Source organism: Anastrepha ludens, chromosome 3 (assembly GCF_028408465.1).
Source record: "Anastrepha ludens isolate Willacy chromosome 3, idAnaLude1.1, whole genome shotgun sequence".
NCBI lineage: Eukaryota > Metazoa > Arthropoda > Insecta > Diptera > Tephritidae > Anastrepha > Anastrepha ludens.
The window spans coordinates 25,822,188-25,836,329 of record NC_071499.1 but is presented as its reverse complement, the minus strand read 5'-3'; the positions used below and the strand labels follow the sequence as shown (position 1 = coordinate 25,836,329).

The 14,142-nt window shown below is 32.9% G+C and overlaps 1 protein-coding gene across 1 annotated transcript; it reads right to left on the bottom strand.

Moving 5' to 3' along the window:
* Positions 1-11,769: 11,769 nt before the first annotated feature.
* On the bottom strand, positions 11,770-13,699 carry LOC128857423 (uncharacterized). The gene is made up of 6 exons (XM_054093182.1): positions 13,491-13,699; positions 13,345-13,430; positions 13,160-13,225; positions 12,655-12,973; positions 12,099-12,271; positions 11,770-12,037 (listed from the first exon to the last, which is right to left on the bottom strand). Exons 1-6 carry the CDS (start codon positions 13,552-13,554, stop codon positions 11,774-11,776), a joined length of 972 nt encoding a protein of 323 aa, XP_053949157.1. The 5' UTR covers positions 13,555-13,699; the 3' UTR covers positions 11,770-11,773.
* Positions 13,700-14,142: the final 443 nt, after the last annotated feature.

Sequence of the window (14,142 nt, the reverse complement as noted above, 5' to 3'; positions counted from 1 at the left end):
ACTCTAAAGAAAACAACCGTTTACGAGTGACGTGAACGCTTCAAAAGGGATGGTCGGTCCGTCGAGGCTGACGAACTTAGTGGCAGGTCGTAGACTTCGAAAACCGATGATAACATTAACGAAGTGAAGAAAAAGTTGATCAGTAAGCGGAAAGGAATCGTACACTTATGTTAGGCATTTGGCGGAGCTCCTCATCCTATTTGTGGTGTGCGTCTGGATGGTGTTCCTGATATGGAAGAGCCTACAGTTCTAAGCCGACACTTAAGGGCTAACGGTTTTTTTATTACGAGCTTTTCATGGCCGAAATACACTCGGAGGTTTGCCATTGCCTGCCGAGAGGCGATCGCTATAAGGAAAAACTTTTTTCTTCATTTTGGTGTTTCATGCACGGAGATTCGAACCTACGCACTCCCGAACGGTAGTCACGCACCAATCCATTCGTCTCCGTATGAACCAAGACTGAAAATTTACGTCATTTTTAGTCCAGGATGAAAGCGATGCTCATGGTTTTTATGGACTACAGCGGTATTGCGCACCACGAATTTTAGCCAGAAGGTTGAACTACAGACAAGAACTGCCATTTGGGCGTTATAAGACGTTTACGTGAAGGAATTCGCCAAAAGAAGAAGTATTTGTGAGAAAACAACTCGTGGATTTTTCGGCATGACAACGCGCCGTCGTGCAGTGGCTTCATTATCCGTGAATTTTTGACCAAGAACTAAACGAAACGAATGCCATCGAACAGCCATCGAATTTATCTGATATGGCTCCCTGCTATTTTCTTCTGGTTGGTCGAATCAAGAAACCACTACGGCCCCCACTTCGGCGTTTTAACAGCTGAGAGGAAGTAATGGAAAAATCGAGGACGGGCCTGATAGCTATAACGAAAATAGAGTTCCAGAAATGTTTCCAAAACTTAATCAAACGCCGACATAAGTTTGTTGCAGTTGATGGTGAGTACTTTGAAGGCGATAATATCACTTTTCAAAAATAAATTTGCATTTTCTGAAAATATTCCGGGAACTTTTTGATCAAAGTGATATGCATTTCAAATATAAAAAGGGTAAATCAATAATTTTCGCTAGTAAACACATCGCCTGTGCATTAATATTGATATGAATATCAAATGTAAATCAAGCGATTAGTGGATATATGCGAATACTTTTCTAAATAAGTATTAGTTAAGTGCATAAGTACTCGGATTATTTGATTTTATGATAGGACGGGAATATATGAGTGCATTAAAAAGTTTAGTCAACTTTTCTAACTCAGTATCGATATTAACCCAGCAGGAGCAAATACTTAACTTCGTTCCCACGGCAGTCGGTATTACGTTACTCGAACGGTCTGGACTTATATCAGGTGGAATACTATTATTGCAGCAGCATTCGCCATCCCTATATAGAAATGTTTATGTAACTCAAACTCAAGAGTTCTGTTCCCAAGATCGCTATTGGGAGTTGAAAAAGTACCTGAGACGCATTATCCGAAAGAAGATATGACAGGCCGAAATACGTGAGTGCGAAGAGCATCAGATGCTGGCTGATATTAAAAACAATCGAAAATTTATCGCAAAGCTCGGCGATTTACAGAAGGTTTCAAGGCCGTGGCGTTTCCTTGTAAGAATAAAGATCGCGATCTGAAACTATTTGATGAGGTACCAGCTGGAGATAGCAAAGGAAGAGGGTGACCTCCTCTGTGTTGGGAAGATCAGTTGAAGAAGAACTTGGCTTCATTGCTGCGTCCACCTGCCACCGGTTGACACGAGAAATTAAAGAAACGACAGGCGGTTATAGCAACAATCAAGAAGAAGATAATAATTTTTTTTTATTAATACCTATTTTATATTATGATAATTTTTTTTTAGTACAATATTTTATAACAATTGTTTTATTAATATTTTTTATAAATATTTAATAATAATTTTCTTACTAATATTTTCTATTTTTTTTATTAATATTTTATACATTTTTTATTGGTATTTTATAATAATTTTTTTATTAATATTCTATAAAAATTTTTTATTAGTATTTAATGATAATTTTTTTATTTATATTTTATAAAACTTTTTTTATTAATATTTTATGATAATTTTTTATTAATATTTTCTTATTAATATTTTATTATAATAAAAATAAAATAAATAATTGGCGCGTACACTTCTGTTAGGTGTTTGGCCGAGCTCCTCCTCCTATTTGTGGTGTGCGTCTTGATGTTGTTCCACAAATGAAGGGACCTACAGTTTCAAGCCGACTCCGAACGGCAGATATTTTTATGAGGAGCTTTTTCATGGCAGAAATACACTCGGAGGTTTGCCATTGCCTGCCGAGGGGCGACCGCTATTAGAAAAATGTTTTTATTAATTTTGCCTTCACCGAGATTCGAACTAACGACCTCTCGGTGAATTCCGAATGGTAATCACGCACCAACCCATTCGGCTACGGCGGCCGCCGTTTTTTATTATTTTTATTTTTATTATTTATTTATTATTTTTATTAATATTCTATAAAAGTTTTTGATTAGTATTGTATAATAATTTTTTTATTAGAATGTTATAATAATTTTTATTAGTATTTTACGAAAATTTTTAAAATTTTTTGTTTTGTTTTTTTGGTGGGTGAGGTAAATGCCTTCGCACTTACAGCGACCGTCGTCTACTGCGTCGTGTGGTGTGGCTACTAAAACAGTCCCTCCTCCTCTCCTGGGGAGACTCCCCTCCTGGAACTGATTTGACCATTTCTTCGGGAGGGCCCAGAACGGTGTCCTGAAAAGGACCAATTCTATTCACCCACGTCTGGGTCCACCATATTTGTAGCCAGCATTTATGCTATAGGCTCGTCTTCTTGTGTCTCTATCTGCGGGGATTCATGTTGTCGGCTTATCTTCTAGTCAGGTATATTAGCATGTCGGTTAGGCATCTCTGTCCATGTCAAGTTTTTTGGCACGTAGGACTCGCTCTATATACGCGCGAATAATTTGCCAATTTTCTGCGCTTTCTATCATTTTATCAGTGATGTTGTCAGCTCTTAAGGGGCCTAGTCTGACTTCGACAGCTTTGCGATCTAGTTTCCATCTCTCACATTTGAAGAAAGTGTGATCTGCGTCATCAATAAGTGCATCTCCGTAGAAAATTTTTTTATTAATATTTTATAAAATTTTTTATTAGTATTTTATAATAATTTTTTATTAGTATTTTATAAAAGTATTTTATTAGTATTTTATAATAATTTTTTATTAGAATGTTATAATAATTTTTATTAGTATTTTACGATAATTTTTTTATTAATATTTTACAAAATTTTTTTATTAGTGTTTTATAATAACTTTTTTTATTAATGTTTTATAAAATTTTTTTATTAGTATTTTATAATAATTTTTTTATTAATACTTTATAAAAATTTTTATTAGTATTTTATGATAATTTTTTTAATAATGTTTTAAAAAATTTTTTTTTTAGTATTTTATAATAATTTTGTTATTAATATTTTATAAAACATTTTTAATAGTATTTTATAATAATTTTTATTAGTACTTTATAATAATTCTTTTATTAATATTTTATAAAAAAATTTTAATAGTATTCTATAATAATTTTTATTAGTATTTTATAATAATTTTTTTATTAATACTTTATAAAAATTTTTATTAGTATTTTATGATAATTTTTTTATTAATGTTTTATAAAATTTTTTTATTAGTATTTTATAATAATTTTGTTATTAATATTTTATAAAACATTTTTAATAGTATTTTATAATAATTTTTATTAGTACTTTATAATAATTTTTTTATTAAAGTTTTATAAAAATTTTTATTAGTATTTATGATAATTTTTTTATTAATATTTTATAAAATTTTTTTATTAGTATTCTATAATAATTTTTATTAGTATTTTATAATAATGTTTTTATTAATATTTTATAATAATTTTTATTAGTACTTTATGATAATTTTTTTATTAAAGTTTTATTAAAATTTTTATTAGTATTTTATGATAATTTTGTTATTAATATTTTATAAAACATTTTTAATAGTATTTTATAATAATTTTTTTATTTATTTTATATTTTAGGAATTTAATTAAAAAAAAAATAGTTTTTTTTATTATTTTAAAAGTTTAATTTTTCTTTTTATATACAAAGTATATAATGCATATCAAAAGTAAGGGAGAGAAATCGCTTTTACTACAAAACCACTTTTTTTTTTAAATCGGTCAAAACTACTGTAAAGTATAAGGTTTTTAATTTTTCGAAGATCTGTTCTTGGACCACTAATAGCACTTGAAATAAAATTTTGTGCAAAAAAGTGATACGCTTTTGAAATGGATGGAATAAACTAATTACGAGCATTTTTTCCTTTTTTAGTTATTTACACAAATTAATTTTGAATAATTTTGTACTAAAGCCCTAATCCTGAACTTCGGAGGCTCATATCTCGAAATTGGAGACTAACTTCGAAAATCGAAGAAATTATATTTTTACCTACGACTCAATCTTTAAAAAAGAATTCGTTTGGTTCAATACCCAGCCGAGTGCTGTACAGTGTAATGGATATTGCATTCCTTTAAACTTGAAATTATATTGTAAAATTTGTTTTAAAAATACCATTTTACATAATTTCATTTTTATTTTGCCTTCTCCAAGCTGCGAGATATCGTTAATAAAAATTTTGTTTAAATTAAAAATTTGTCTAAACACAACGGGAGACTACAGACGGAAAGAAGAAAAAAATTAAAAATAAATAAAATATAGTTCAGTAGCCATTAAATAGAAATTTACAAACAAAATAAGAGTTGCAGCGGCAATGTGTTTTACTTTTCGTTGTCAGAAAGATTGCCTAATAAACCACTGAACGCGGAAGTGGGGTGGCGCACAATGCACAGCAGCAGCACAATGGAATTGGCAATGGCACACAATACCCCCAACGACAGCCCCTGCTAATTGGGCAAATTTGTGTATGTATGTATGTATGTGTGTGTGTGTTTATGTAATACACACGCAACTATGCAAAAGTTGTAGATGCACTCCACACTGATTGAGGCGACAGCAGGTGTGCGGGTGCAGCGCTGCACAATTAACCTACTCAAAGCGCATTTAATTAGCGCTTTTGCGTGCGGCCGCCACAAGTGAAGCCGCAATCGCCACACGCCACAGTTCCAACCAAAATTACCTCCAGTGCCGCTGCTGCTGGCGCAGTCACAGTCACAGTTGCACTCTTCGCAAGTCACGTTGTTATGTCACACGAAACGAGCTAACAAATACGAGTAGATAGAAGACAAACAAACAAATTAGCAAACAAATAGCAATGACAGGCGACAGTCAGACAGACACAGTGCCATACTGACATACTGCCATACTGCCAAACAAACGGTCTCACAAGATGTATGGAAATGGCTATCAGAATGCGCTATCGCGGAGTACACAATGGCGGCGGGGGTGGGCGCGAACCTGTTCTAAATACCAAATAGGCACATACCAGCGCGCCAGTGAGCTGCGTCAAAATGCAGCTAGCGGCGTATCAAGTGAACGGCAGTGTGCAGCATTGGACAGGTATGCATACATATATACACACACACATACATACATACACCTACTTACATAATAGGTGTATTCTTTTGTTGGCATTGATCAAGCGTTTTAGAAAATACTAGCAGCGTCAACCGCTAAACCGCTTATCGCCAGCGCCGCAACAACGGTCGTAAAACACACACTCGCACATACACACATATCTGTAGACCACAACGACACACATTGGGTAGTGGGCCTAATCGGCAAAACACCTGCGTCGCATCATACGTCATGACGGCCAACCAACTTGTTGTGGCCACCTTAGCAGTTCCGCTCGCTACGGCAACTGCCATTATCATCACGCCTTCGATCACAAGACGCCGTAAAGTAGTTTTGCATATGTCAGTATGTATGCGCACAATGGAACTGAAAAGAAGCAAAAAATAAATAAACAAACCGTAGCGAACCACGTGAAAGCAAACAGAAGACGAAAAAAATAGTGCATTCATTCACATGTTAATTTGTAGCAGGAAAGCGAAGAATTGGTAACACCTTATCGTCCAAGAACGAGCGCTCAGTGCGCGCCATAGCAACAAAAACAGCAGCAGCAGCACCAGCAGTGGTCGAGGTAGAGGCAGAGCAGAAGTGACAGTTCGAAGCTACTTAAGTATGCCACCTCTTTGGTGTCGTTGTCAAGCACGCGCTTTGCTCCAATTTCTATTTGATAGCCACCAGTCAGTTTGCTTTGTGCTCGTTTACCAAATCGTGCACGGTTGCTTATCAAATTACTGTGCAAAAATTTACTAATTCACATTTTGGTTGGATCACGAAAGGTAGTAAAAATTTTGATTTTCCATTGCTTTTGTGTTTACGGCCATGAAGGCCAAGGTTTTAGTTTCAGAAATGGAGTCGATCAAATGCACCGGCAATGTTATGGTCCGTTCTCACGCTACGGACATTTGCAATTCGATTGTAGTTTGCGCGCTCATTTCTAAATCGTTCTTCTGATCGTTCTGAATTGAATTACATTTTTAGTGCAATGCGAATTGCGTACAAATAATTGCCGTCTAAATTATTATTTTTTTTGTTTTTGTTTTTCATTGAAATCATCTGGCTAACTCTAACAAACAAACAAAAACAAAGTAACAGCACTAAGCAAATAAATAAAAATCAGAAAGGAAATTATTAACAAGAGTTTTTATGCATACGAGGGTTGCGAGGTTGGAAATCAGCTAACAAACAAAAACAAAATAAAAAGAGTAAGCATAAGTAATCAAATAAAAAAAAAATATATTAGCAAAATTTTTATGTATACGAGGGTTGCTATTTATATTTCTCACCGATTGAGCTAAAAAACTCGAATAAAAAAAAATAAAAAAACAGCTGTAAGGAAATAAAAAAACAATCGAAAAAAAGAAAATTTTTATGTATACGAGGGTTACTATTTATATTTTTCACCGATTGAGCTAACAAACTGTAATAAAAAAAAATAATAGAAATAAGCAAATAAATAAAAAATCGAAACAAAAAGCAAATATTTATGTATACGAGGGTTGCTATTTATATTTCTCATCGATTGAGCTAACAAACTCTAATAAAAAACAAAAAAAAAAAAAAACAAGTAAATAAGAATCAAAAAGAGAGTTATTAACAAGAATTTTGCATACGAGGGTTGCTATTTATATTTCTCATTGATTGAGCTAACGAACTGTAGAAAACCCAAAAACAAAAAAAACAACAGTAAGCTAATAAATAAATAATCGAACAAAAAGTAAAGTTTATGTATACGAGGGTTGCTATTTATATTTCTTATCGATTGAGCTAAAAAACTGTAATAAATAAACAAAAACAAAAAACAACAGTAAGCAAATAAATAAATAATCGAAACACAAAGAAAATTATTAACAAGAATTTTTTGCATACGAGGGTTGTTATTTATAACAAAAAATTAACATTTGTGGAAATTGGTTTTATTGTTTTTCAAAATATTCGCCATGATGATAACTTTTGCCGTCGTTTGAACGAATTTTCGAAGCATTTTGTGAAGTCGGGTTTCTGGGGCGTTTTTAACTTCTGTAGAATCCAACGCGGACACACCTTCTTTACCACAAGGTGATCATGCAGGATCTTATTGATGTTTGTTTATTTATTTATTGAAGTCTATGAAGTACAATTCTTACAGACTTGGATAAAAAAAGTACCTTAGATTTACATATATTAAAAAAAAAAACTATAGTATAGAATCAAAATGATTTAAAAAAGCAAATCTTGAAAGTGAAAAATCGAGAAAACTACCATTATTAACACGTTGAGCGTGACCTTGGTGCCTGGGGCCCAGGGCTAATCTTTCCCTGTGGCCGGCTCCTGCTCCTAGGGACCATCGTTACATTTTTCGTTGGAGCGACGGTATTAGAGTTAAAAGACAAATGCAACCTGAATGAATGTAAAGAGTTTTCGAATAAGAGGGTTATTTTGATATTCAAAGAAAAATGTTATTGATGCTTTCCATTTCAATTCAACCGGGCTATTTGGGACATGTTCTTCGATTTTGATGTAACTCAAATATGTTGCTCTCTGGTCAAAAGAATGAATATTTTGTTGTTTGCCCGAAAATTTTTTTTTCAAGATTTATCGGCAATTTTGTTTTTCGGCTCTAAATCAATTTTTTAATTATATAAGAATTTTCTTTTGTAATTGCTAATAACTTAGTCAAAAATGAACCGATTTTAATGATTCTGGGTTCAAAATGATCGTCATTACTTGCACGAGCGACTTCATGTAAAAACAACAGCAAAAAAGTAGTTGAACATTTTTTATTTTGCAAGAAACAAAAAGTGGGAAACAGCTTTTTACTCAAAAATTCATTACTCAAAAACAACTCGTTTTAGCAACTAGGCATTCAGCTCAATTGAAGTTGGAGGTGTCCTCTTGATTTGGAAAAATTAAAAAAAAACACACTTTTTTAAATATTGAATTTCGAAAAAATTTCGCAAAATTTAAATATTGTTTTTAATTTTTTTGTTGTAAAAAAATTCCTGAAAATACCCTAAATTTTCAAGCTCAAGGCCACCAAACAAAATTGGCTTTACTGAGACCATCATCTGCCGATTCTGTGAAATGGTCTTTGAAAATTCAGAAAACATTCTTTGTGAATGTCCCACGCAGAAAAAAGGAACACCACCTTGGTGGTATTGCGGTGCCTCCATATAAATTATGGAACAATAAACCCCAGAATAGGCTAAAATTTTTCAAAAAGCCCTAAAATACAGGGTACCTTAGCAAGCTGTGCGCAATAAATCTCGTTTGGTTGTTTTTGTTGTTGTTGTAGCAGCATAAACAATCCTCATACCTATACTGGGAATGCTGCTGAAGTGACAGTCCATAGCCGGATAAAAATCTGGGTCCATCCGGTTACGTAGCACCGGCTGTCGGGGGAACCATCTCGTTTGGTCGCAGTGCACAGTGCCTAATACTCGTAGTAATAATACGAAAAATAAACTGTTTGTGTAGTATGAGACTTTTATTTTAATAACTTGTGAAATAATTAATAAAAATGTGTTGGAAAAAATCAAAAAAATTTAAAAATTAATTTAGTCGTTCGCATATACGAGGTACTTTTGTGAGTCACTGTACGTATTATATTATGAATGATATCTAAGCAACTGAGATAAAATTGTTTATTTATAAAACTTACCCACACTTATAATTAAGTACTTACCTGTGCACATAAGTATATGCATGCATACATACATACATACATACTCATGTGCATATGAACCGCTTAAGTGTGCATGTGTGTATGCATGTTTGTACTCACAAAACAAAGTAAGTAAATGAAAATAATACTGAATAGTTTATTTATTTATTTTTTTGTTTTTGTTTTTCAATATCTAATTTAATTTAATTTCGCTTTGCCCTTTAGTTGTTGCTTCACACGCTCAGCACTTGCGTTTGTTATAGCGTTTTACACGCTCCTAAAATGACGCAGTTTCGCAACCACAAGCACTTCATGCGTATATTTTAGCATAATTCAATATCACACAGCTAAAACTACAGTAATCCTATTCTGTGCCACTCACAAACACATTCCTGCATTCCACTTCCAACAGCGCAAAAAGCACGCATTCCTGGCTCTCATTTGTATGAGTGTGTGTGTGTGTGTGTGTGTGTTCATTTGCGTGATCTATTTGTTTATTTTCTCAATTAGCATCATTTCCCCTTCTGTCTCTAATCACTCGTTGTCGCTTTCTGAATGTAGATTGTGCTATGTTGTTCGTGTATTACTTAGTGGGGATGTTGGGATTATGTTGCTTTAATTACATACATACATACATACATACACACTTAAATACCTCATGACTATTCGAATCGTTCTCTATCATACGCTATGATTTTCCACTTTAAGCAGCTCACACTGTGTGCTCCGAAATTGAAATCTTATCAGTGAAGTTTGTATGTTTGTGAGATGTGCTTGCGTATGTACGTAAGTATATAAGTACGAGTAGATATGTGAATTGAAGTTTATCATGCGACGAGTCACCACTTTTGGGCTAGCTGTTATCTTATCAGATAGCAGCCAAATGGCGCTTGACGCTTAACTGTTTTTGCGCGTCAGCATTATGACTATTCCAAGCGTCTTATTGATGAAATGTGTTCGATGTCTAAATATTTATGTGGAACTATTATCGCTTTGACGCGTGCGACCTTCAAACGCAAGTCTTTATTGATCTATGTATGTATGTACTATGCATATATGTATGTATGTATGTATGTACTGTAAACAATCGCACTAAGTGTGTGCCAGCATCTTTTGCTGTGCTTTTCCCTGATTGATTAAGCAAAGGTCAAGAGACTAAAAATCAATTTAATAGTCAGCAGTTTGCCAATATTTGGCGGTAATTTTATTTCTGTTAGGCGCAACATTTATAATCGAGGAACGTTTTCGAGGCAACAGAAACTTTTTGGAAATATTTAATTCTGCCGTAGTTAATTACTGCTTGCAAAAGCTGTCACGCCACTACCGAGATGCCAAGGAAGCCGGGAATAATAGTTTTTTGTGCTTCAAGAGTTAAAGGCTTGTAGCGTAATGACTCTAGACGTAAACGTAACTTAACAAACTTCAGAGTAACCTGCGAAATGGCGAGCAAGTATTTATACAGCCATGGTCATATAAATAGCACATTTAGACTTTGAAAGCAAAGAGTTGAATATGTTTTTGAATAATTTTTTTTTACTGGGAAAAAAGCAACCTAAAAAATAAAAAAACTTATTTACTTCCACTTTAAAACAAAAAAATGGCCAAAAAGAATTTCAGTTCTTATTTAATTTACGAGAACGTAGGTAACTCACGAAACCTCCTAGACACATAAATATCACATCCTTAAAAATTCCAAATAAAAGCAAAAATAGAAACAAAACAGATAGTTAAGTAATAATATTGTTTTACCAGATTAGAATTTTGTACTATATTCACCGTTTTTGATTACTTTTTCAAGCTGTCGCTCCATTCTTCCTACAAGCTTGTGGCATCTTTCCTTTGGAATCGAGTACCAAGCCTCCTCAACTGCGGTCCACAAATCATAAAAAATTTAAAAATTTTTGTTAGCGATTTTGACCTTAACGTATCCCACAAATTTTCTATTGGATTGAGATCAGGGCTCTACGCCGCCGAATCCAGTACATTAATTTTTTCTCTTCTGAGTCATTGCTTCACTGTCTTTGCAGTATCTTTTGGACCATTGTCCTGCATAAATGTCCAATTGAATGGCATAAACTCAAACACAAATGGCTCCATTTTATTCTGGAGTATATCCAGATACACTCAAAAAAAAACTTCTTCGGTTCAAGTTAAAACGACTGTTGAAATGAGGAAATATGGGAATGATTTGGCGCCTATGAAAAGGCATCCTCTTTTCAGTGTCTGATATTTTCTCAAAATGAAGAAAAAATGTTTACATGCTTTCGAGAAAAACTTTCCCGATTTAAGGAATTTGTTTTTATATTTGTAATAAATTTTATGTTTGAAATAGATAATATTTTGCTAAAAGAAAATAAAAATATTACTCATTTCAGAGTAAAATTTGCTGGAATTAGGGAAACTGTTATTTTGTTTCTAGTAAAAATTTACTAAAAGAAAAATAGCTTTTTTCTCAATTTTAAAAAATCTACCTGAATTTTCAGATTATGAAATGTTTTAAATATTGAATAAAAATGCAAAAAATTTGGTTTTAGTTTTTTATTTTTGAAACATAAACTGGAAAAATTCATTAAAAAAACTTTTTTGGCCGTAAGAGTTTTTCATTGTTAACAATATACACATGAATTGGTGGATAGTTTAATTCATCTGCTTTTATAATTCTAAAATTTCCGCTCTTAGGGCCTACTTTAAAAGATAGGTAGTGATTTGTGTACCCTAAGATATTTATAAATTCACAAAATAAAAATATTTCTTCATTTATAATGAAAATTTCGAGAACTTGGTATGATACAAATTGCTTTTCGGGGTACAGCTTCTTAAAATCCAGTTCTATCTAAGATAGGAATGAAGAACAATAAATTATTTTTTATGTAAATAAAACTCACGAATTATACCATTAAATGTCCAAAACTCTGCTTATACTGAGGCCATTCTTCTAAAATTGTATTTAAATTGGCATCTTTTTGTAGCATTTGTCGTCGCACAGCAAAAGTCGCTTCCCATTTTAGTTGAACTTCATCGTATGGTTCAACGTTATACTTTAACCATGATTTTTCTTGAATGCAATCTAAATGTAATTTTTTTATTAAATGAAGGTTGCATTAAATGCAGATTATAATATTTAATAATCTCTCATTTAAAATTTAAATTAAACCAAAATATACTCCTGAGTTAAGAAAGCCATATCGTCGTTGCGATTGCAAAACTGCATAAAACCAAAACGAATTGACCAAAGAAACTGAAGTTTCACGTACACTCTTTTGCAGAATTACTATTTGTATATTGATCTCTGTCATAATATTAATAAATTATAAGTTCAGTGAAAAAATTGAGCTATACTTTTGTAAAAAATAAGTTTTCTCTTCCTTCACCACTTATGTAGTTTTGTATATTGGATATACGCGGTATTGCTTTCGCAACGACGATATATGTACCTATGTACATATATACCTGTTACGCAAGAATTAATCTCCGTTCCTTTTGTTGTTGGTTCTACATCTCTTTTGGAAATAAGACCATCCCGTCTAAGTTTCAATAATACACTGTGGTACTTAGCATACAGAGATCCACCTGGCTTTTTTCCTTTCTTATGAATGTAATATATATCCTGTGTAAATGAAATCGAGGTTAGAAAACTTTTTTTTAATAAAAATTTTAGGTTGTGATCAGACTTTAGATTCACTCGTAAATAAATCCACAATTTTATTGGCGAAAGCTTCAAATGTTTTAGGGTTTGGATGTACTTCAGCAGAAATAAAATAATTTGCAACTATTGCAGCTAGAAGTTTCCTATACTTTGGAGTGAGACACTTTTTTTGCGCATAGTATTTCAGGATTTGTGATCCACCCGCCGACTTACTGAGTATTGCCTCAAAAGATTCCTTATATGAAGTACAGAAATGTATATTTAAAATAAATAAATAACTAAAGCAAAAGTAATAAAAAAAACATTTACCTCGCCACGATATTCATTTGCCAATAAAGCGCATGCCTCAGTGTGAATGGCTTGTGTTTTTATTCCCTAGTGAAGTAAAACGAAGATTATGAATTTTTGCATGCATATCTGTATATGTGTATATGCACAAAATAACAAAATTCCTGTTGCGCTTGCCAATTGAGCAGATTATGCTCAAAAATTACCCTTGGTCCAAACTGCGATGTGTCGATCAATGTATCCAAATGGCTTGGCTTTAGGAGCTTCAATGATTCCTTAGTTAGACCGCTTTCTATAATTGAAATGATTAGCAATAACTAAAAGGAGCAAAACAAAATATCCATAAACTTACCAATAAACACGTTCAAAAACGGTTCGCCTTCCAACTCAATTAAAATTTCTATTAATTCATCCATTGCACGACAAAATATATAATCACGAAGAAAAAAAACAATCAACTACGTATGTTCGTAAAAGCAATGAGCATTCGATAAGATAATTGTAAGTAAAGTAAAAAATAACAAAGAAAAATGTAACATCAAAATGAGGACTACGGGCTTATGTTTCAAACACATTTATAGTCATTTAAAAGAAAAAATACTCAAAAGCGATAAAATTTAATGAATTTGGAAGAGTTCAAAATAAAGAATGGTTTTCTTTATTTTAGGGAGGGATTTTTTTCTGAGTGTACTGAAATCTATCCATTTTACCAACCACGCGAACAATCGGCAGAACACCATGCCAGGAAAAACCTCTCCAAACTATGATGCTTCCGTCGCCGTGTTTAATCGTCTTTTTTCCTAGGATTTACCGCTTGATTTTTTGGACGACGTACAATAGTTTCCCCATCTGGTTCCATCCTATTTATTTTGCTTTCGTCGGTCCAAAGTACGTTTTTCCAAAACTGAATAGGTTTGTCTTTGTGGGCTTTGATATGTCTTTTTTAGAGGAGTGGTTTTTTTTTTGCTTATGCGGCCAAGCAGCTGGGCTTCGTTAAGTCGCCT